The sequence below is a fragment of the Manacus candei genome, unplaced genomic scaffold (genome assembly GCF_025592945.1).
Source record: "Manacus candei isolate 608988 ecotype Guabito, Panama unplaced genomic scaffold, ASM2559294v1 h1tg000056l, whole genome shotgun sequence".
NCBI classification, from domain to species: domain Eukaryota; kingdom Metazoa; phylum Chordata; class Aves; order Passeriformes; family Pipridae; genus Manacus; species Manacus candei.
The window spans coordinates 11,276,294-11,300,778 of NW_026138104.1; the positions used below are offsets into that span (position 1 = coordinate 11,276,294).

Sequence of the window (24,485 nt, forward strand, 5' to 3'; positions counted from 1 at the left end):
TGACGTGTTTAAGAAGGGGAAAAAAAACAACTGCACAACAGCAGCCAGAGAGAAGAGTGAGAGAAAGAGCTCTGCAGATCCCAATATCAGTGCAGAAGGAGGGGGAGGAGGTGGTCCAGGTGCCAGAGCAGAGACTTCCCTGAAGCCCATGGTGAAGCCCATGGTGAAGCAGGTTGTCTCCCTGCAGCCCATGGAGCTCCACAGTGTAGCAGAAATCCACCTGCGGCCTGTGGAGGATCCCACACACAGCCTGAAGGAGGCTGTGACCTGCTGGAAAGCCAACCTGTTGGAGGCTCCTGGCAGGAATTGTGGCCCTATGGAGAGGAGCCCATGCTGAAACATGGTTTGCTGGTGGGACCTGTGACCCTGTGGGGCACCCACACTGGAGGATCCTGTTCTTGAAGGGCTGCACCCCACGGAAGGGACCCACACTGGAACAGTTCTTGAAGAACTGCAGTCTGTGGGAAGGACCCATGTTGGAGATATTGGTGGAGGACTGTCTCCTATGGGAAGGACCCCACCCTGGAGCAGTGGAAGATTGTGAGGAATCCTTCCTGTGAGGACAAAGGAGTGGCAGAGACAATGTGTGACGAACTGACTGCAGCCCCCATTCTCTATCCCCCTGCGCCTCTGGGGAGAAGAGGTAGAGAATTCATGGGCAGAAGGGAGGGGTGGAGGGAAAGTGTTTTAAAATTTGGTTTTATTTCTCACTATCCTACTGTGATTTTATTGGCAATAAATCAAATCAGTTTCCCCAAGTGAAGTCTGTTTTGCCTGTGACAGTAATTGGTGAGTGACCTTCCCTGTTCTTATCTTGACTCACAAGATTTTTGCTATGTTTTCCCTCTCTTGTCCAGCTGAGGATGGCGAGTGATAGAGCTGCTTGGTAGGCACCTGGTGTCCATCCAGGGTCAACTCACTGTAACGTTGAAGACTGAATTAATTTCTGTCTTACTGTTCCCCATGTTCATTTGTTAAGTCTACTTTATTGAGCAGGTTAATATTCACACATGAAAAGAAAACAAGAGTCAAATATAGTCACCACTAGTCTACCTACAGGTTTCTGAAATCTGCACAATTATATTTGATTAAAATTTAGTACAGTATGTTTTACTATCAAGATGATAAACATGTTAAGAAGTAAACTGACACAGGTGACAGGGCTGGGCATGATATAATCTTTTAAAATCTTCATCTTGAACATAACTAAGTACTCCTGTATGCACAGTAAGGGCATGTAGTTCTTATTGTTCAGGAAATTTGGATCAGTTTGTCTAGGCTAACTATAATGAGACAACTTCCCTTCCTTCTGCAGCATTTGAGATAGCTGACATTTGAATTTGAAAGTCTTCATCCACTTTCAGGTCAATATAAAATTTATCAGTGCTGTTACACAGAGAAGAAAAAAAGATATTAGATCTCATAACATGCATTTTTTACTTAGGAGACCTCACAATTTTAATGACACTTCAAACATTCATAGAGCTCTTTAACTCCCAGCAACATAGAAGATGATCTGTATAAGGATTTTTTAAGGCACATTTCACATTTTTATGGAATTTATCTTTTTCTCATTATAAGGATCTGTGTTGAATATTGCTCTTTGAGTATGGGTTTTGTCTGCTAAAATTTCTAAAGTAATATCTGAACAGGAACGCACTCCCAGGACAATATTTCATTATTAATAAGCTTAATCCCCATAGCCTGATTACAGCATCATTACAGATGTCTGGTTCACACACTCCACTTCAAACCCCCATGGAAAAAACAGAAGTTGAAACATTCACATTACAAATGCACGCAGGATATAAATCTGGACTGTGGCATTTTCTGCTGTCAAATCTCCAGAAAGCCTTTACCAAAGCCTCCAGAATACCACAAATCCACACTGAAGCCAGACATTAGCAGAAGAAAATTCTAATTACTTGTTTCTGTGGAAAGAAGGGCCCTCAACTGGGCCGTGTTTTACTATGCTGCTCTGTGCAGCTTTGCATGAGGCAGCTTTTGGGTGCTATTTTCCTTTTACCTTCTCTCTGATTCAATCTGCTATTCATGCACCATAGCTGCTCTTAGCTGTAGGATACAGCTTCATAAGCTCCTATGCTTATTATATATAAATTAGATGCTCACAAGACTGGGAAATAAATGGATACATCCAACCGAGGCCAAAAATAAATACAACTTCTGTGACTGAATTGATTTTAATTTTTTTTTTCTTTTTATACACACAACTGATTTAGTTATCTCTACTCCATGTATTTCCATTCTCCTGTTGATAGAAATGCATATAAGATCTTAATATCTTCCTGCTGCTAGAGTGTTTTCAGTTCTTAGGTTGTAAAACTGCATTATAATTATGAGGGAACTGTGCAAACACACTGTATGCTTCTCTGATATTTCTGATTTATACTAGTAATACAGGAGAGACTGGACACACATACAGGCAGAACCACAACATGAGTAGAAAATAGAAGAAATTTCCATATTTTTGAAAACACAGGAGTCATCTTACACAAAACTTTACTTTGCAATGTTTAGGTTATTTCAGCTATGTTCACTTTAATATCTTAAAGATTTTAAAAAGGGTAGATTTTAGAAAGGGTAGAAAACATTTTTCTCCCTCTATAGCTGTCATCTCAGACAACGATCAAATTACACTGAGTGATAATAACATTTAAAAATTACCCACTAATTTGTGTAATTCAAATTCTTAGGCTTCTTTGATAAATCAGCAGCTCTCTCGACAAGTTAGAGCTCCCTTTTTTTCCTGAATATGATGCTGAACACGCCTTCTAAGGTCACATTACTCTCAAGAGCTAAGCCAGCTCTGAGCTGAAGACAAAGTAGTTTTATATGAATAAAAAGGGCAGTTACAATAGTAAAAGAACTATTTTGTACAAACAGAAGAGGGGCAGATTTGATGCTTCAGTTGGTGGTTTGGAGGAAAAAAGTTCTGGTAGCAGTTAAAGCAGGGGGTAGAGGAGATCCTTTCATAAAATTTAATTAAACGTATTTTCAAAATGAACTTCATCATTTTATTTGGAAGCAATCTGATCATAAACTGACAGGATGTTAAAAATTTTATTACTAGACTTTCTTATCTCACAGTGACAAAGTACTTAATTTCTCACTAATGCTGGGATAACCCTCTTCATTGTGGAAAGACTGTCTGGCACAATGTTTCTGTTTTCATAAGGCTATTCTGCATGAAAAGTTGTGCGTTCCTCACCCAGAACCAACTGCAGGTCTGAATTCTCAGTAGCAAAACGTGCTGCTAGATAGAAACACTGACAGGATACAATACAAAAAGCAAGCATCACCTCTGCATTCTCACTTAATGAAAGGAGAGAGATAACATTACAATAAAACTAAGCAGAAGAGCCAAATGCCCTCTGACAATAATTGGAGCAGACATTGCCCTTCCAAGCATTTTAACTTCCTGCTTTTTCACAGGAGACTCTTTCTGGAGATCCATGTACAGAGGGGTGACTACCAAAATAATTTTCCTAGTAGTTTATGTTGGAAAGCAGTTTTTTATGAAGGACTCAATCTCATGCAAGAGCCAAACAGCAAACATGTTCTCCTTATTGTAAGGGGTTTCACTAAGCTAACCAAGACCATTTTACTGCTCCTAGTTTAAGTCCCATATTTTCTGAATTTGTGCACAAGTAGTCAGGCTAACTACACATGCAAATGACTGCTTAGAAGGCTGACCGCTCAGCTGTCTACAAAATTTCTGCAGCCACATGCACAATCAAGACTAATTGCATGTCCATTTTTATGTAGTTGAGTGATTTGGAACAAGCGTGGTTTTTTCTCCAAGCAAAGCTCAGACCTCTCAAGAAGATCTTCGATCAACCTAATAGAAACATTCTTTTCCCTTTTTGCTACCGCCTGCTAATAGTGATCAGAAGTGGTTTTAAAAAATGGAAATATGAAACCTGATGCACTTTATGGTTCTTCAGTGACTAATAAAACCCAAAATTATCTGCCTTACTTTTGAATCTCATTTCTCAAGGTCATCGAGGTAATTTAGGAATCTACATGCTTCATTTCAAAAGTGACAAACACCCTTATTGCATCTGAACAGGAATTCTAAGAGAACATATCGCTTCAAAAGCAATTTTAAACAAAAATTTAAAATGTCAGTTCAAAGTCTGGCTCAAGAAACTGTGTGGGGAAAACAGGAGAGTATGATGAAAAATGCATGTAAATCTGTACACTTCAGATACATGATGCAGGATATCTTACAGACAAGTTCAGGGTCCTCTCTATATAAACCCAAGTAAAACTAGTAATTGTCCATAGATGTGCCCTACTCCAGAGCAAACATGAAGCAATTTTAAATTAACTTACTCCCAAACTATCCATGGCATCTTATTTTTGTCCCTAATGACTTCTTGTAGAAAGGAATTTGGGCACAGTAGGGATGAATATCACCATGTTATAGCACTGAATGCCCAGTCACCTGGTGGGACTTGCAGTGCTTCAGATTGTCTCTCTATGTAAGATGGAGCATTATTAACCACAGAAAGTCCAGCAAGCCAAACAGGAACCGAATAACAAATTCTGAAGAGCAAAGAGTCTTGTAATCCTGCTCAAATCTACAATTTAAGCATTTTTCTTTGTTGTAGTGAGCAGAGATGCCTCCGTTTCAGGACTCACCATTTCCTAGAACACAGTTGCCACATCCTTTCTGTGATGAACTTGGTAATTGCTACAGTTTTCCTGCTGTAAGGTATCCTACAGCCCTGTCACTCATTTCTTTCCCTGGAAGCTATTCTGTTTTGCAAGAGAGAAACATTCTTTGGGTCGAAAAGGAAGAGATGATTGTGATTCCCATGGTAAGTAGCTAAGTCACCCTCTGAAAGCGGGGAGATGGGGACTGAAGTCCTGATTCACTGAATACCTCAGAAAAAATTTAGTAAAATATTTGGTAGAACTAGGACCAACTGAAATAACGTGACCTCAGTTTTGACATTTTACTTAAAGAATTAGATATTTAATTTATCTAGACAAATATGTAGTTATAGATAGAAATTATATGATGCAATGAGCATTGTATTTAAGGTCAATCAGGTTCATCATGGCTGGGCTTCGTGAACAAAGATTTAGGAAGGCTCTATCCACGTTTGTTACAAGCATGCTGGTGGCTAATGAGGCCAATACGAGATAGACATATCCAATTGACTTAAGGTCAATCAGGTAAGATGAAGTTAATTTACAGATTGAGTACTACAGGCTTGTCTTAGTACAGCAGTGTCAAAACCAGTATATATGAAATCTGAGTAACACAATGTCCAATGGAAAAGTCTTTTGAATGCTTTAGTGAGTATCAGGCTAAATGCTGTGAGTTACTAAGTGCTCAAAGACTGAGCCTTAGACTCATTTGCTGTATAATTGCTTATTCATTATTTATAAGGGTTGGACTAAATTCCTCTCAGTTGCGTTGGCTCAAAGCCTTGCAACCAAAGAATAAAGACTCTGGGAGTGTCCTGGTGTATACGAGGTCAAAGTTTGTCCTAACACTCCTAGTGTTATATCCGTGGCCTTATTTTCTTTATTAATTAGCTGCAAAGAACTATTTTTATTTATTTATACTTCCTGTGTATCAGTTTACACCAAAATATATATAAACATAGGCTCACTGTCATGTCTTGCACTATCTTAATTTGTGTGAGCTATTAAGCTAGACTGTTATACAACCTTAATGGCATTAGAATATCAGCAATAACCCCTACATCTATATGCTAAAAGTTCAGGCCCTGACCTTTAAGGCAAGATAAACAGATATCCATTTTCATTTAGAAAAGCCAACAAACATTCTGCATTGACTGAAACATATGACTGACCTTCTCTTCTGACTTTATTAAACAGCTAAATCCTATGAAAGTTCAGGTTATTTTAAAATGCCAAAACAGCAATAAATATTAAGAAATCATAATTACAAAAGCACATACTGTAGGGTTATCTTAGCATGTCATCCTATATAATAAAGCTCATGCAATATAAAGAAACACAGTTGTAATAAAGAAGGTCTGCCTGTATTGAAAATGAATCAATTCTCATATACTACATCTGTAATCAGAATGTACAGGTTAAATCAAAAGTGAATTTAAAGACAACATCTTGTATGCCTGTGTGCCTTAATGCAGTTTTTAAAGTAATGATGGTGATTGGTGAAATAATTGCTGCCTGTCAGCTACAAATAAGCACATTTGTTAAATATCTATAGAGCCTGTATTATTACAACATCCTTCATTAGAAATAATCATCAAAGGCAATCAGCGTCCCCATTGCACTTATATTTACAACAAACTACTTGGAGGCATCCCTAAGTATTGCTCCACATGTACGTTCTCAAGAGTGACCGAATGAAAGTCAAAATGGGAGGACACGCCTCTTTCTATACTGGATATTAACAAATGAAAGACAGCTATGATAAAAAGCCATCCTTCCTTATGCACATTTTTCTTTAATTTTGCTGTGCGTAAAACACAGCACACTAAGCAGTTTCTATCTCTATCTATAATCTGAGGCAGGTGCCATTTCATCATAAGCAGTATTCTCAAATAAGCAGACTGTTAGGAACAAATACCCCCTTTAAACTTCTAAAATATATTCTAGATATGGATTGTAAAGCTTTTACTAGTGCAAGAGCCATCAAACTTCTCCAGTATGAACTAGATGTTAAAGTATCTTAGGGATCATTTTTCATCAACATGCATCTCCTTTACTCCAAACCCATCTAATATATTGGTGCCAGCAAGGATAAATTACGTTATAGCCTTGGGTGGAGTATTTATGAAACAGTATCCAGTGCAAGATGACCAAAATATAACAACATATCACAGCTGAAAAATCCATAACACACCAAAATTATATTCTTGTATCTTATGGGCAGCTACAAGATCATATTTGTTTCATGCAAAAATATTGTGGTCTAATATTCTATATTCATTTGTTTGTGCTTTTAAATTATATGAAAGATTTATTTCTACTCCTGGCTATGAATTCTTTAATGTACTATCCGAGTAATATTTCTACAGGCTTCCACAGACACAAATAAAAAAAAGATAAAAATCACTGTAGTGACTGAGAGGATATTTATAAGCACACCCATTCCTTACTCAACCAGTAACAATAAGTTTTTCCAAGAAGGCTGATCTGAGCTGATGGCCTAAAGAAATTCTTGAAGGAGCATCAACAACAGAAGCAAACTGTCAACTCAACCTTATGTCATCCAAGTTTGTAGAGCTTAAAATTCAGCAACCAGAAAGAAGCAATCTGGTGGTTCATGTGAAGTTCAAAGAAAGGAAAGCAGAATGATAATTTGACAAGTAGCCTGGTACCTGTAAAACTGTAAAATCTCTACTGTTCAATGCATTGTCTTCAATGACTTTCAATAAAAACATTAATTAATAAATGTTATTAATATTAGCACTTATAATATCCTAAGGGGAATATACTCTGAGTTCATGGAGAATACTGCCATATGGGTAAATTTTTGTTGTGTAATGTAAACACTATTCTTGCTGCTATATCTAACATTAAGCATGCTCATTTTAATATCATAAAGTTTACAGTATCTATAATCCTTTACAAAAATCATTTCCCAAGAGCTAAGAAATACTTGCATATAAATATCTTTTTATACAGTTCAAACTATCTTAAAAGCATCTAGATGGTAACTACACAAAAATACCAAATTTTCTCACATCATAAAAATTCCAGGGATGTACCAATGCATCTACATGTGCACATATAACACTAATGTTGAGATAAGCACAGACCACTTTAAATAGTCTCTTACCCCCATTCAAATTACATTAGCATAAGGGCCAAGATAGGAAATATCACATTACATCTCAGCCAGAGGTTTTCACATCTCAGTGGAATAAAGAAAAGATTTAACTGGAAATTAGAAAGTTCAATTTACCAACTGGATCAAAAACAGTCTTAAAATACAAAGGCAAAAGGAGTTACTCAATTTAAAAAGTCATTATAACTGCAAAGTACAGAATATGGGCCATTTTAGCTTAGTTTTTTATGTTAAATAATTCACCACTCCCTGGGTCTTGGCCAACAGAATTTGAGGCACTTGCTGCATTTCCTTATTAGCTGAGAGACAGAAAACAATGTTAAAGCACTCCTCAAAATGGCCTTTTGCAAACACACTTCACACACACAATGCAGGGCAGGACTCCTGGGCCTGCTATCAAGGACAACTCAGTGCCTTGGCTTCCAAAATCAACCGATTGCATCCCCCATGCTCCTGTCAGCCATCCTGCCCAACACAACGGCACTGGGTACACATGCATGCACTACACACACATACCTCATGCTATGTGAGGAGTGCACTAGTGCCTTACCTTTTCTTAGCTGTATACTGAGCCTCTTCCCTATTTTTTTGGTGTTATACCCACTGTTTGCAGTGGAGGTGAGAACTTTCTGAGGTGATGGTACCAGGCCAGAGGGTGGTTTCCCTGATGAATTCACACTATGAGGTAGCTGCGAGTAGGAGTCTGTCTGATCGGACTGGTTACCCGCCCGAGATATTCTTTGTAATGTGTGAAGTCCAGAATTGTTAATACTTTTCCCATCAGCATACTGGGAATCGGGGCTGAACCGGCTGGAGTAGTACATGTTCTTCTCGCTTTGGGACAACTGTTCGTACTGCTCTTTATTTGCCGCAGGGACCACGTGGAACCAAATGAACGGCGTACGCATGGCTTGGCGAAACATATGCTGTGCTCTAGGTTTCAAAATGAATAGAAAATTAGCAAATTAGGACTGGCAGGCTACAAGGCATTATAAGCATAATTACTAATGTTAATTAAGCAACACGAGCTGACAGACGTTGCACTCAAGCATAAACCATAAAGCTTGGATCTGCTCACTAGTCTATTTGGTCCGCTTTTCACTAAGGTTTATTGCTTTAGGGCAACACAATGGTTAAACATGCTTAACAACTAACGTAGCAAATACTGAACTCAGAGCAGCGAAAATTTCAACCACAGTCTTGAAATGCAGACAGTTCTATAGCAGGACCGCAGTGCCCTTTTGTTTTGAATTTTGCTAATTGCAATAATTGTGATAACAGTAATCACAGTGACAACAGAATTATTAGAATGAAAATTATACTTTATAAAAAATTATGTATTCCATAATTTGGTGATTATATGCAGTCTTGCAACTAGTCTAGTTTACACTTTAATTTTTGTAAGTCAGTAGTCTTTCAGAATACAATATTAAGAAATAGGAAAAAAAAAATGCTCAATCCTGTAGAGAAATAATGCTCAAATCCTGTACAGACAGACATTGGGTTCTAGGTCATGATCCAAAGTATACAAAGTCAACAAGTCTCTTCACAGACTTTACAAATTGTGATTCATAACCATAGAACAATCAGAGACAAGCTGCTTTCAACCATATGGGACAGGGTTATGTTCCAATTCAGGTTAGAGTCAAAGAAATTAAAAACACATTTCAAATACACACTAAGTACAAAACGATCAGAACAAATGATATTCCTTTGGTCCTCAACATGTTATGGATTTCAGAACAATATTATCTTTGAAATTACTCATTTTGTGCATACCTCTTTTTTTTTCTTTCAATTATCTGTGTGTGAACTACAATCTAATTTCATTCTTAAAAGTCTTTCATCTTTCTGATTCACCATTTCAGGATTCTATCAAGACCAGACAACAATGGAGCAAATATTTATCTCTCAGACTTCTCCAAGAAGTTTCTGCACATTGCACCTACAGTTCTCACACACACAAAACCACACGTTTTTAAAATGTTAAAAATACAGCCTCTGTGCTGTCTGCTTATATTGAACACGGTGCATTGCAAGTATAAGAGCAAAATTCATACGGGAATTTCAGGATAAACTGTTGACCAATGTAAGAAAAAAATCTATGATGTACAAAAACCAATCAAATGAGAATTAAGTATACTCTAACGACAACAATTATCCTTAATTTTTTCAGTCTGACTAAATATAAGTCACTAATGTCCCTTAGTGTATCTTTTCTTTATTAGAAAGGCAAACTTAAAGATTTTTCTCTTACTTTCCTCAAATTACTGCAAGGTGCAGTGTTAAAGATCAAATAATTCAATGTAACGTGTAGTAAGAACACTTACTGTTCAAATCTCCTATTCCGAAGGTCTCCATCATTAATCCTGACAATACAATCATTCTCACGAAAAAGGTTTTCTTGTTCAGCTTTTCCACCCTTCTCCAATCGCTTCACCAGCAGTCCCAGGGTTCTGGAACATTAAGATTACAAATGATCACTGTTGGAATAATTTGCAACATAGAATATCCTACTGATTAAATATTTTATCATAACCATTACAGAAACTACATTTTAAACCATCTTTACCTTGAAGTAGGATACCATAGTTTCAAATAACTTATAAGCATTACCTGAATTATTATCCCTTTTCCATAAAACAAAAAGCCCAGGTGAATCAAGCATGTCAAATGTAAGAACGAACAGGCAGTGTGATGACAGCGCGTCCGTTCTTGCATAAGGCCAAGATTTCTGAGCAGTAAAAGCTCCAAGAACCACCACACATCTGAGAGATGGCATTTTTTCTGCTAGTTAACTGAAGTTAAACAGGTTCAACTTAAAATATGAATTTCTGAATTAGCAGAGAATACCACAGCCATCACTACTCCTTCTGTGCAAGTGAAACGTGGGGTCATCTCACATAATATGCAGCCTATAATGAAGGAATGGATAGAGAATTCAGGACTGTCATGCAAACCAAATGCTCTTATTTTTAAATCCTGACTTTTTTTAATAAACAGCAAAGAGAAAATTAAAAACTTAAATGTAATTTTTTAATTCAGCATCTTAAAAAAATTATTTAACTGAAGATAATTTCCATTTGATAGCTTCTGTGCAATGAGTTAGTCACCTCAGTCTAGTGCTTACCCGTGGTGTCATCTTAAGGACATTCTTACACAGAAAAGGTAAAAAATATTCAACCTGAAATTATGAAATGGATCCTGAAGAATGGATTTCACAGGTACTGTCAGGATAGCATGAAAAGTCAGTGATGTTTCTATACCTGAACTCTAGGTTTGAAGGACTCAATCTTCAGGATTATTCTTGCATCAACACTGCACTTGATACTTTTTTAAAGATCAGCTCTGCATTGAAATCCCACAAGATGTATCAATGGGCCAAATTCACATGATCCAAGTCAACAACATTACTTTTTCAGAAGTCATTTCAAGGCATGGCGTGGAAAACACTTGGTCACGTAGCAGGAATTGCAAGATCACATAGGTCTTTTAGTAAAAAAACTGTCAGTGATCACAGAACTTCAGTTCACACATACCTCAAAGTAAACGAGCAGTCGACAATGTTTAAAAGGACTCCTCATGTGCTCAAAAGTTACATATGCACTTGAGCACTTAATCAAACAGGTCAGAAAAGCAAAATTAACTTATTTCTTCCACTTTAAATTCTTCATTTACCAATTTATCACCAACATATGCAAATGAGACATTTATTTTACAGAACAGTCATACGTTTTCTCCTACAAGGCAGATGAAGAGTAAGAGAAACGATCCTAGTAGTATTTCCACTTTGGAACCACCTAGAGACACTAAGATATGATGTTGAAAGGATCTAAACATGTAAACAGACTGTGAGGAGAAAAACAACACAAAGCATTCTGACAAAACAAATCCTCAAATGAAGCTCGAGTCAGACATTAACATTTAAGTGATGCTATTCCATTTTCAACTGATAGGAAGTGTTTTGCAAAAACCTAATGAATTGCACCTTTGACCCATCTGGGGTCCCATCAGAGGCAAAACTTGTTCCACTCTCATTTGGTTCCCAATGGGCTGTTTGAGTACAGTAAGTGATACTAACTGTGACTGGACTTGAGTTCAGGTCAGCTGCTGCAATTAGCTATCTGTCTCTTTGCAGTAACACTGCTGAGCACAAGAACAGGAGAATTCCATAAAGATAAAGAATGATTTCTCTAAAATACATGCATTTCTGAAAATAAAAAAAAAAAATCTGGAAAAACACAATCAGTACTAGTTTGAACCTAGTCCTATCCCTCCCCATCACAAGTTGATATTCTTTGTGTTTGGAAAGTTCTACCATTTGTAGATTCCTTCCAACAACCCAGCATCTCTCACAAAAAAGGAAAATGATTTAATGAAAAGCAAACTAATTTTTCCTAAATTTTCTAAAGCAAAACCAATTCTTCCTTGCTTGCATTTTTTCCTGATCACCAAAGCAGCAAAACCCCTTGTATTATCTAGATATTTTAAGTGGTTTTCTCTTTGCCTTTCCCACAATACTCTAATATTTTGCATGACAAAAAATTCTAGAAGTCCACAACAGCGGCACACTAACTTAATGACAGTGTTGTGCTCCATTTATTGTACTAAAATTTTCTGATAATTATGAAGGTATGATGTCACAGGGAGTAAAGCAAAACAAATTTTTAAATATTTATTAAATCCCTTTTTTCATTCTGTTCACTAAAATAAGCTTTGAAAACAGTCTTGGATTTTTAAGACTGATCCATAATTATAAAGAAATTATAGATTGTTTGATAGTTGCAGAAAGAACTGAAGTAACAGTTATGAATATTAATGACAAAAATGAAAAATACTTGTATGATTTCACTACATTATTTTTATCAGAATTATATTTTTGATACATAGAACACCGGTGGGTTAGAAAACAAGTTCATGACTTTTTCACTTGTGACTTGATGAATTTCTCTGAAGTGATTGTCTTTGAGCCACAAAGGGAAGATACTGAAGAGGATACCTCTAAATGGGGAGGAGAAAGGCAAGCAAATATAAAATTGGGAATGCTACACTAAAGAGAAAACCACCCAAATATTTGAGGAGGAGATGAAAGAATTATGCCTTCTTTCTTTCACTTGATGCCCAACAGCTTTTTGATGCAGTTGTACTCATCTGTAATGCTCAAAGACAATTTAGAATTTGGATGTGCATGCAATGCTTGTACAAGAGCATACATAGTAATGACAACAGGTGTTTGGTTTATATGGTTAAATATAAAAAATATCAAAATATCAAAACAATATCTACACAAAGTACAACAATCTAAGTTAATACAAATATAGTACACTATATAAAATAATACAGTTTTTTCATCCCAATGTCTCCACGTACTTGTGATTACAAAGTAATTGCTCTATCAATAGTTTTGACATAGCATTTTTCTTGAAATGTTGCTTTATACTGTTTCACATTCCAAAGCTATATTAAATTATTATTGTAAGATGCACGTTTACACATGGTTTGTAATTTCTTAAATGTGCTTCACCTAAGCTCTCAAATCTAGTAAAAATGTTACTAATCCTAATCAACAGTAAAATAATGTAACAGATAAGCAAACTACTAGTCAAAATTGTAAATAATCTCATTAGACAAAGGCTACAAGTTCTGCTAATGCAAGACTGCTCATCTTGGACTCAGCATATGGTCCTCATGAGGATTTTGCTTTTTAACAAATGTTAGAGCTAGGTTAACCAAGGCATATAAAGCTAAAGTCACTGAGAACAGATTCAAGGCTGGATGAACAGCCTGAGTCAAACCTAAAACCAGGATCCTCACAGTGCCTTTTAATTTATTTAATTTTTATATAAAGACATGGGGCAAAAGATCCCTTTAGACACAGTTCCAGAAGCAATTTCCAGCATGAGATTCTGCATAGCAGAGGAAACTCTACTAGAACTTGCAGAAAATGAATGTTCCTTAATATTTTAGTAACAAAAGCCTACCAATTTCCTACAGCATTTTTTCAGCATATTATGGTTAGATGTAAGAATATGACTCTAAAAAAGGCATTAAGGGAATTCGTGTTTGTTGTTGCACTAACTAGAGATAAACAGAGTAGACCTGATATTGCAAATATGCAATAATCTAAAGACTAATTGGATTATTTTCCCTGCTATATAACACCATCATTAATCCTGACAAGTGGAGATGTATCTCTATTTCAGCTTCAATATTATGTTTCCTACATTAGGAAGACATAAATTTTGAAAGCCTGTAAACTCATCTAGTATAAAGTACAAAAGTCAGTGTATATTTTTTTTAAGCACAACCATGTAGCATACAAATGTATGGATGTATTTGAATTTGCTTAATCTTGCCCAGTTAAAGTAAGTCATCATGGTTTCTAACAAAAATTCTTCCATTATAAATATTTTAAACTCTAACATTTTCAAGAATGAGATTAAATATCATGTAAACCTTTGAAAAACACTCTGCAAGTCTACAATCCCGTTGAAACAATAATTATAAGTGGAAATTTGGTACCTGTGCTGTTTTAGACTAACATTAGCTGACAGAGGGACAGAAGGGAAACAGCGCCAAAGCAAAGAGTTCAGTTTTTGTATTTGTTTTAAATACCTAATTGGGAATGTAAGCAGCTGAGATTATATTAGTATTTGCACCACTGTATTTTCACAAGGTTCATTACTCTAATTATACTACTAAAATAAACTCAGCTACATGTGTTAACATTTCACTTCTCAGTATAAATTACAACCAATGATAAAACTAGAAATAAGCAGTGAATGTTTTATTGACATCTAAATTGCCTGAGTTAGTCAGGGTAGTTCTTGAAATGTGAACTCCCCACATGCCATCCAGATGTATGGAAATGATGATAATTTGTCTTAATAAAAACTGACAGTGTAAGTAAAAATAAAAACTGACATTTAGCATCTAGAATATGATTTGACCATCACAGCCCATTGTACGTACTCAGTGAAGTTATTTACCTATTACCTGCAAGCCAACTGTAATGTAATCAGACAGAACAGAAAATAACCAATTTAGATGTTTACGTAAAATCTCTAACATGAAAAGACAAAAACTAGATTAAGTGACAAAAATAAGGATTGATTGAAAAGCTGATGTGTAGCAGCTTCATGGAATGAAAGATCTCTGAGAATTTCTACAAGAACATAAATACAGTATAAATTTCCTAGATTCACAGGTCAGAGTAGGCAAATCAGTTTGTTTGTTCAGGTTAAATTATCATGGCTACTCAAGGTTAAATTGGACATAAACTCCTTTGTCCAATATTGACGTCACAGAGCTACTGTGGAGGCACTAAAATAACTTTATCAGATTTCATACCTGAAGTTCAGAACCAATTTCCAATCTTCAATAACTACTCCTCAGCCTTTTAGTTTGAGTAATACTTCAAATTAAGCTTATAAAACTTTTTAAAGGCTGACATCAGAGATATCTTGAATTCAGACACAAGAGTGAAGGAATGGTACATTCACACCACAGAGAATTTTTTTCCTCATACATATGTTTTTGAAAACCATGGCTACCTTTGAGACTTAAAAGGCTGGAAATGCAGAGGAATAAATGGAGAGGCAGGCAGCAGATACCTCCTAGTTCATCAAACAGAATATGATCGTTAGAGAGGCACCTTGAAAGCAGTATTATGGACTCTCTGCATAGACAAGGGCCATTAGATATCACTTTCATTTTCTTTGTGTCTTGAGTAAAAGATTAAAATTTTTACAGTGATACATTAAGTGATTAATAAACTCCAGAAAATGAAGGACAATTTCACTAAAAGAAAACAAACAGAAAAACCCAACCTACAGAATAGAAAAAGTATGAAACATCTTCTAGCAAGAATCTGTGCATGTTTCAATGTCTACCTTCATTTGAGATTTATCTCTTTTTTTAAATAAAATCTGTTAAATTCATCATTTAAACTGAAAAAAATCAGCCTCTTTTTTTCCATTCTTCTGAGACTTCCTAACATTTTAAAGACATTTAGGATATAAAACAAAAAGACAGATTAAATATTTTTAGCTGCCAAGTTTTAGACGTACAGTGTGTCATGGATTTTGTGGCATACGTCAATAGCAAGAACAGCTGGCAGAGCTGTACATACCTCTCTGTATCAAAGTAACATGCCTGATACTTATTAATGGATGTTCATTGTGAGGTTTTCAGATGAATATCCAAATCCTTTTCTGTTCTGTTTTACTAAGTAGACTTCAGACTAGTCTTGGGACTATGGGATTATAACTTCCATATCATTATTCACAGACATTTCTGATGTTATCCCATATATGCCTTGCATCAGTTGAATCTCCTTCCAGAGACAGACATGGCAGGATTTCAGAAGAGCAGCTAGGGTATAGAGCTTGAGAAGATTTCAAAGACTTAAAAGTAGAAGAGGCCATATAATGGTAAATTATGCTATAATTACTGTTGAGCTTGCAGAGAACTTGATGCATCCCTATTTAAACATCAGCATATCATTCCCCATCAGCCAGGATTGCTCAGATGCTATTCTTAAGGGACTGAGTGTTTGCTCTCATCTCTGAGCACCTAATAAGAAGGAAGGATTGGTGCTAAAGGCAATTTTGCACAGATTTAGAATTTTCTTTTCTTTTATGCTGTCCTATCATTCATTTCCTCTTTGTTCTACTCTTATCTAAACACTTTCTCGTTTCTCTCCTATTCTGTCCTTCCTTCTGCTTTCATTTTCACGCCTCTTATTCTGCTTAGCACTTCATCTATGCCATTACAAAAATGTTCAAGCAGGTTTGCAAACAAAACTTTAATCCTGAAAAATGCACAACCATAAAGTGATGAACCTGTATACCTCTTCTCCCTTTTGATAAGGTGAACAAACTCCGTTAAACAAAAACATATAATCAAAATGGGCAATAATGGACTGATAAACTTCTAGAGGCAACACAGAAGGATAATAAGGAAACATATCCATAGAAGAAAGTTTTATCATGTCTTTACAAATCAATAGTACTTTTCCCAGAGAAATACAGAGCTATTTTTTTTTATTTTTAAAAAAGTCTCACTTTTACTGGGAACAGAAATAATTGGTAGCATCTATATAGATGAGGCAGAGACCCTTACAGATTTTGTTCAAGATCAAAAGCCAATGCTGAAGAGATTCTTACTCTAAACCCTCAAAAAACATGAAAAAGTAAAATATTTTCTCAATATAAATAAAGGACATAGTTATGGCACATAATTTTGAGAGCTTTGAAGTGTTTCCTTGGTGGGGGAGGATTTTTTGGTGAGAGAAGGCCCCTGCTTATTGCACAGAGGGAAAAAAAGGTGAATTGCATGTTATGTTTTTATACTTTTTCTCTTTTTAAAGTTATTGATTTAATAACCATTGCCTACTGAGTAACATTTTTAAAAGCAAAAGAAAGGAACTGCAAGAAAAATAACTGAAAACACAGCATAACTGGAATTCAACAGCAAGCAAATAAAAAACAATATTGGGATAATGGACTAATCTCAATGACATATTAGATCTTTTCTTTCTGGACATCCCTCAAAGTCTTTACTGAGTCCTGTGTTTGGTTTTGTATATTTAGGTTCCTAATGAGCAGATCCCCTGCTCCAGTAAGTTAGTTGATTGTAGCAGGGAGCCTTATGCTTTGCAGCCAGAGGAGGAACAAAGAGCAGCCATGTGCCAGAGTGAGAAACATGTAGGCAGCATATCCCTGCCATGCATATGCTCTCCCTCTGAATCTATCAAAAGGAGAACCAAGTGTGTCTTATCTGCTCAAAAGAAGTGGGGAACCAGGAGGGGGAGAAAAAAAGAAACCAAAACCCCCACCAACGGCTTCAAACCTGAAGCTGGGTGTGTTCTTTTGCCTGCCCACACTGCAAGCAGCTGGAGAAAATGCCTCTGTCCTCACTGAAAGCATGCAGAGGTGTGGGCATGCAGACAGCAAAGCAGCAGCACAACCCAAGTGCTTAAAATCAATCCCAAGCCATGAACTCTACTTTTCTTTCACTGGAATAAAGAGAGCACAGGAGAAATGTTTTGGAAATATTGGAAATCCTTCCCAACTTTGCTTTTCTACACTTTTGAGAAATGGAACAAAATGTCTCCTCTCTCCACCAGATTATTCTGTGGAGGGTCAAAAAAATTCACGTGGCAATTGCATGTACACCCATTTTTCTGTGAAGTGAGTTCTAGTATTATGAAGAAAAAGGGGATGCGTTTTATTAAAAAAATGATTTTCCTTGTAACAGAATTTAGTTCTCCAGTATGTCCTGATTCTAACCATCTATATTTCAGATTGAATTCCCTGTAATAAAACTTTATCATATAATTACGCATGGCATCGTTAGCATCCTTTAAAAAGAAGTGAGATATTTTATTTCTGTGTTTACGGCTTTTTCATTTAACATGCTCTCATTATGTATAAACAAGTTTCAGACTTGACAACCACACAAACAGCCTGGAATTGAATTCTACTTGAGTTAAAATTCTTATTCAAAGTGTCAAAATACATATTTTAACATCAGTTTTATTAAATAAGTACTTAGAAGGCAGTCAATGTTCTTAAACTGGTCCTTTCCTTGGCCTTGACACTGTCTAAATCCCAGATAACTGTGTGAACATTTCAACCATTTCTAACTCTATAGGATTTACTTCTGAGTATGTTTGAAGTACTGTTCACTTATGCCCTTTCCATCCCCACACTGAATTTACTGAATTTCAGATTATGAAGAGAAGAATTTATCACTTCATGGAAGTTTGCTCTTAATACTTGTAGTCCCCAGAGAAAGTAGCCTTAAAGTAAAAATAAAATTACATTTTCTTGTAATACATGTCAGACTATGAAAGCATTTGGTTTAAAGTAAAAACTGCAAATAAAGCTCTTGTACTGTGTTTAAAATCCTATGAAGGTATTTGGTATAGAAGGAAAAATATCTAAAATACTAAAGCCTTTTTTAAAGTAGGATATTATTATTTGAGAAACATACTTGTATAGCAAGTCAGGTTTGCTCTTAATTATAAAACTAAAATTGCTGTTGGGATGACAGATGTGAGAACATAACACTCCTTCATGTCTAATGAAAGATTACTTTTAACATGTGTATTTGTTCCCCTTTTCCTTAAAGAAGTAAAAAACAGTGTATACTTAGAATACGCAACAAAAATAAAATTTGCATATATTGTTGAAGAATTATAATTTTTCAAGATAATAAAAAACATCCACCACTAATTACTACAAACGTTTAGTTATTTTTCTGAGATTGTTAATAACCCTAAATGCTAAAACTCTACTTTAGTAAAGGAAGCATTAGAGATTATATATTGTATTAATAGCATCCACCACATCATATTTTTTAATGTAAAGAACTTTCTTTACTCTTTTTTTCTTTGTAAACAATCCAACTTCAGGAGTTTCAGCCTATCATACAATAAAACAGCTTTGCCTTTCCCAAAACCAGAATGTTTCAACTGGTTTTGCTACTTCATTTTAACCCCAACAGATGGGACACACGAAATTTCAAAAGCACGGTGATTGTTTTCTCTCCCACTCTTATCAAGCACGGGCGTAGGATGCCTCTGGTTTAGACTCCTGCTGTTATTTGGAAACTTGTGGCTCGAAACAGCAAGGAAACGCATAAATATCCACTTGAATTAAGGCAGAAGTTCATAATTTTTAAGAGTCCAAAAGGAAATGTCTTTATCCTTAAACTTCCCCTGAGATTACAATAGAATCTCCATTAAAACAACACAGTTCTAACTCTTTTTAAGCAGGGCCTTTGAATTATAGAGTCCATTATAAGCACAGAGTCAGTAAACTTGCATTTCTTCCTGCCTTAATCAATGAGACTGCCTTTTGAAAAACAGACAATACTCTACTGAAGGCAAAGGCACACAATACAAAAATTAACACAACCAAGATAAAACACAGCAAGTTACAACTCAATTAAAATCCTACACGATACGTTACCTTCCGCCTCGGGCACTGAAAGGCACTACATGGATTCCCAAAGGCCCGCCGTCATTGGAGACTTCTACGAGCTTTACCATATCACTGTGAGACAATGATGAATGAGGGAATGTGAACATGTACCGTGAAGGAACCGAAAAACCCCACACAAACATACACAGAAAAACAAAACCATTGCAGAAATCAAGTCATGGCGATGAAAGCACTGTTGAATGCTACATACCTGAAGATTAATCTGATGGCATGAAAGGAGATCAATCATCAAAAATAGTTCAATTAATAGAACCAACACAAGCCAAAGAATTTTTTTGTAAACTTAGTTTGCTACATTAAAATAGGTCTCATCATCATCATTGCATGCAGATTTCTTCATTTCTTTCTTATTCTAAAGTTAAATTTAAATTTGACTGTTGGGACCATTGAGCAGAAATACCCCAAATGCCACACACAATTTTTCCTCAGAAGCCTAAAAGCTGATCATAGCACTAGCACATTTTACTTCTTTATCTTAAAGCCGATGCTAAATCTTAACATTAGCTTTCACATAACTAAGAAATAATCAAATGAGAATTATTAAATTTCTAATTGGCTAAATTATTGCAGTTTTGCAACACATTAATTTGTTTTATTGTAATTCCTTTTCTTTATTAGAAGACTGCTGTGTTTCCTTACTGGGCAAAGCTTCCAAAGTAAGATTTAACTATAACATTCAAAACCAACCAGATGTCCCCTGAAGCAACCATGCATCTAGTTTCAAATTATACTTTTTTGCTGTAGTGAGGGGAAAAAGTGGAAGAGGAAAACACAGGTTCAGAAAGAAATTGTAGAAATAGATTGAGACCAAATCTATTAATGTGTTTGAAACATGCCCACATCTGGAAAGGTGGAATATAGCTCATGAACCATAAAGAGCTATAAATACACAAATGAGAAAATAATATATGAAGGCTGAACCTCTCAGAAAAACTGGAAGTGAGAGACCTGAACGGAAGCCACAATCTAAATTTGTGGCTTATGCCTCTCTCTAGTGTTACATATTTTTTCCATATTTCCTGGCTATATATACATATATATATATTTATTTATTTATATATACGCACACACAGTTTGTTCCTCATAAGCATACAAATCAAATTTAATCTCAAAATGGAGCAAAGAGCAAGACCAATGCCTTGTGATGGCAGTAAAAGATTTTCTACTTCCTTCAATAAGCTCTTGATCATATGGGGGCCCATCAGGAAAGCTTACAGCACTTAATCTGGAGTCTGAGAATAACCAGACCACGTACGGTTGGGAATTCAACAAAAATCCTGTGTTACAGTTTGGTTTACATTTCTTCCATATTAATTTTTTAAAATATATTTTTAAGGTAGCCTTTACATTTGTTGTATGCCTCAACTGATGTCTGAATTTTTACCTTGCTTTTTATACAATGCAAATGGAAGGTCTGTCACTGTTAGCTCAAGGAAGTAATGAAACAACAGGAGAGCTGAGAGACTTCAGTCAAAAACCTGTTAGTCTTCAGACATGGACCAGTGTTTTAAGACTGACAGCAATACAGCATTTGGTAATGTTCCCTGTCACAGTTTCTGTATAGGCTAACTTCATGTCCTTCTCACTGTACATTAAGGCTAAGTTTTCATTGACAGGTGCAAAGCAGCTCACAGGAATCAAGCAATGTCTTCAACCTCCAAAGGGAACTCTAAAAGACATCTTTTGCCACTGGTAGGCTTGTGGTTCGCTATGATCAGCTTTTTTCTGACTTGCCATTAGCTTAGTCAGAAAATTAAGGGTTGAGGAAGACATCAAGTGAAAATTTGTGTGATTCCTGGAATTGCCTAAGTGGAAACACAGCTTAAATTAAAAAAAAAAAAAAAAAAAAAAAAAACCAACCAAACCCAAAAACCTCAGTTTTCACATCCATTCCACATGATTTAACTTGCTCTACTGCTTGAACAGTAATTTTCCATCTTTTCAAAATGCTCATTTAAGGTCTTTCCACTCATTTTTCTTATACTTTTTCTTTCAAAAAAATACATCCCAAATTCAAATGTTAAATTCTGTAAAACAGAAAACACAAGGATAGTTTCAATTTGGATTCCTGACTTTCTCAGAAGTTTGGGCCAACTGCTTCAAACAAACATGCAAACAAGTATGAGATCAAAACAGGAAATAAAAGAAGTAGCATATGAGGAGAAGTCAAGAAGTTACTTAAAAGCAACACCACGAAGCATTAAGTTTGACAGAAGTTCTGCAAATTCTATTTAGGAAACAGCATTTGGAATTTACAATTAACAGATTAACAGATTTTGTAAATGGAACTGAGTAAAACTCACTACCTACTGCCTAATAGATGTCACCATGATCTTTATCTAATATTTAAACCTTCTGCACCTAATTCATAACTTAATTCAAAAATATTAGGAAGAGAAGACTTATTTTTATATAAAATTTAAGTTAACCAACTCAAATGATTTAAGAGCAGAACAGATATTTGCCCATTAATTCCATAGCAAGGTATGGATCAGTCTTTGCAATGAAATGCAAAAGGTCAAGTTTGTTGTATCTTTTGATGAAATAAAATATCATTTAGTGTAACTGAGTTTCTAAATTAGGAGCAGCTAACCAAACATCCGTTTTGATCCATTCATAACGTATAAGGCTTTGACCATACAACATGTGACCCCCCACAAGCATCTTCCCAGTAGACTGTGAACTAGTGACAGGAATGAAGATTTTCCCCTTTGAAATTCTTGCCTGTTGATCTATTTGTACTAGCACTGACCCTATCCCTTCTGTCAAGTTTTCAAAGTTCCATCAAATAAGCATCTTCTTTGAGGCAGAAAATCTACTGTAGCATCAGCACTTATAAATGTCAAGTTTCCAATGCTCATCTTTAACACAGCTTTTTTAAACTGTTTAAAATCTGTTTTAAAAGGTCCATGAACCCAATTGTTTAAAACCAAAATGACACATGACCTAAAAAAGATTGCCCCACTTTCTTAAGAGCAGTATCACTCATACTGTTTTGAGTACTTTGCTAGTCTATGTTCAATCTTCAATACTCATCGTTAAAACAATATGTTCTGTCAGTAACTTACTCCAGGGAAAAATTCGTAGCATTTTCCAAGCCAGTGTCTGCATGTCCAACAGGCTCAACTCTGCTGTTGTCCTCCTCTGTTCGATCTTCATCCTAGATATTGAAAAAAAAAATCATTTAAACCTAGATTTAATAGCTTAACTGATTTTAGGAATGACATTTTACCATTTTCAGATTATTGGGGTTACCACATGTGCAGTGGAAATGTTGTGCTTCCACAACTACAAAAATTTTTCCTTTGGTGTCTGAAACTGCTGTAAATTTTGTCACTTAATGCATTTTTGTATTGATATTTGTAATTTAGTCAGTTTTATATCATAATTTTACTACAGTTATAAAAGCAATGCTACAGAAGCTATCACAGTCAGCATTTTTTTAAAAGGTAGCAAAAAATCAGCTGATGGTCAGCAGTGTTTGGGGAAACTCCTCCCAGGCTTTCCCTAGGCAGGTTACTGGGGGCTTGACTGAACATACAAGGCAGCTCACTGAGGCTCTTCTACAAAGACTTAAAAACAGTATAAGAAAATGCAGCTTGTTTAATTCCATAAAGCACCAAGACCTCTTTAAACATTTTATCACAGCCTTTATTAATAGCATGCCAGAAAAGACTGACATCAAAGAGGTTGTAATTCTAACCAATTGATTTTATTTTTAATTTCACTTTCCAAAAAGTACATACATTATTCACCAAATGTACAACTTTAATGTCAAAGTTGTGAATGCTGTACTTTCAAATTTAGATCAGGGTAATTCAAGGACTTGCAGTTAGAAGATCTAAACCCACTCTTATACCTACGTTAATTATCAGAAGTTTATACTTTTAAATACTCATGTAATCAAACAGAAAATATTATGAAGTGTGAACAGTAGGTTTTAAACACAGATTCTAGAACCAGAGCCATCAGGTCAGTAAAAATCTTGTGATAGGTTATGAGTTTAGCACACAGAGTCAGACAACTTATTAAATTATTAAAGAGATATTAAAGGCAGGCAGAGACAGTTGGTAATGTTCAATTGACATTTTCACAGAGAATCTGAAAAGCAGGAGGCTGTATGTGTGAAGCTTCCATGGACTGTAGATAAGCCTTGTGCACCCTGGATAGCAGCACACTGCGTGAAGCCAAGGTACTTGAAGATTGATGATCCTGTGTTTTGAGAGGCTTTAATGCACTTCCTTGTCATCTCTCTCTGTTAAGCACTAGGTAAGTATACATTTCAAAGGTTAACCAGCATCTTGAACCTGCCTAGAACTGCAAGAATCCAAATTAAGGGTTTTCCATATAGTAAAAGTTGCTTACAAAAACAATATAAACGATAATCCATATAATTCATAGATACACATAAGCTAGTGTTTACCTTTCGATATTTACTGATTCCAGCCAAAGTTGTATATGTACTTTATGCATATATATTCTATATGTTCTATATGTACTAAAGTTTAAAAATTAATGTATATTCGAATCTCCATGACAATTCTCATTTTTGCATGTGACAAAGTCACATGCAAATTTCATAAAGGAAAATCAGAACATTTGGAGGTGTTTCACACTGAAAAGCATTTCATACAGCATCTTGCAGATCACTG

General features: G+C 35.6%; 1 protein-coding gene across 14 annotated transcripts in view; it reads right to left on the bottom strand.

The window, feature by feature from the left end:
• PARD3 (par-3 family cell polarity regulator) overlaps window positions 1-24,485 on the bottom strand; it is a 451,505-nt gene that overhangs the window by 196,975 nt on the left and 230,045 nt on the right. For all 14 annotated transcript variants that reach the window (XM_051802292.1, XM_051802291.1, XM_051802289.1 and 11 more), the window contains 4 exons: window positions 22,902-22,993; window positions 19,801-19,884; window positions 10,153-10,278; window positions 8,373-8,755 (listed from right to left, as the gene is read on the bottom strand). In XM_051802292.1, coding sequence (XP_051658252.1) covers window positions 8,373-8,755; window positions 10,153-10,278; window positions 19,801-19,884; window positions 22,902-22,993 — 685 coding nt within the window. The remainder of the gene's footprint in view (window positions 1-8,372; window positions 8,756-10,152; window positions 10,279-19,800; window positions 19,885-22,901; window positions 22,994-24,485) is intronic.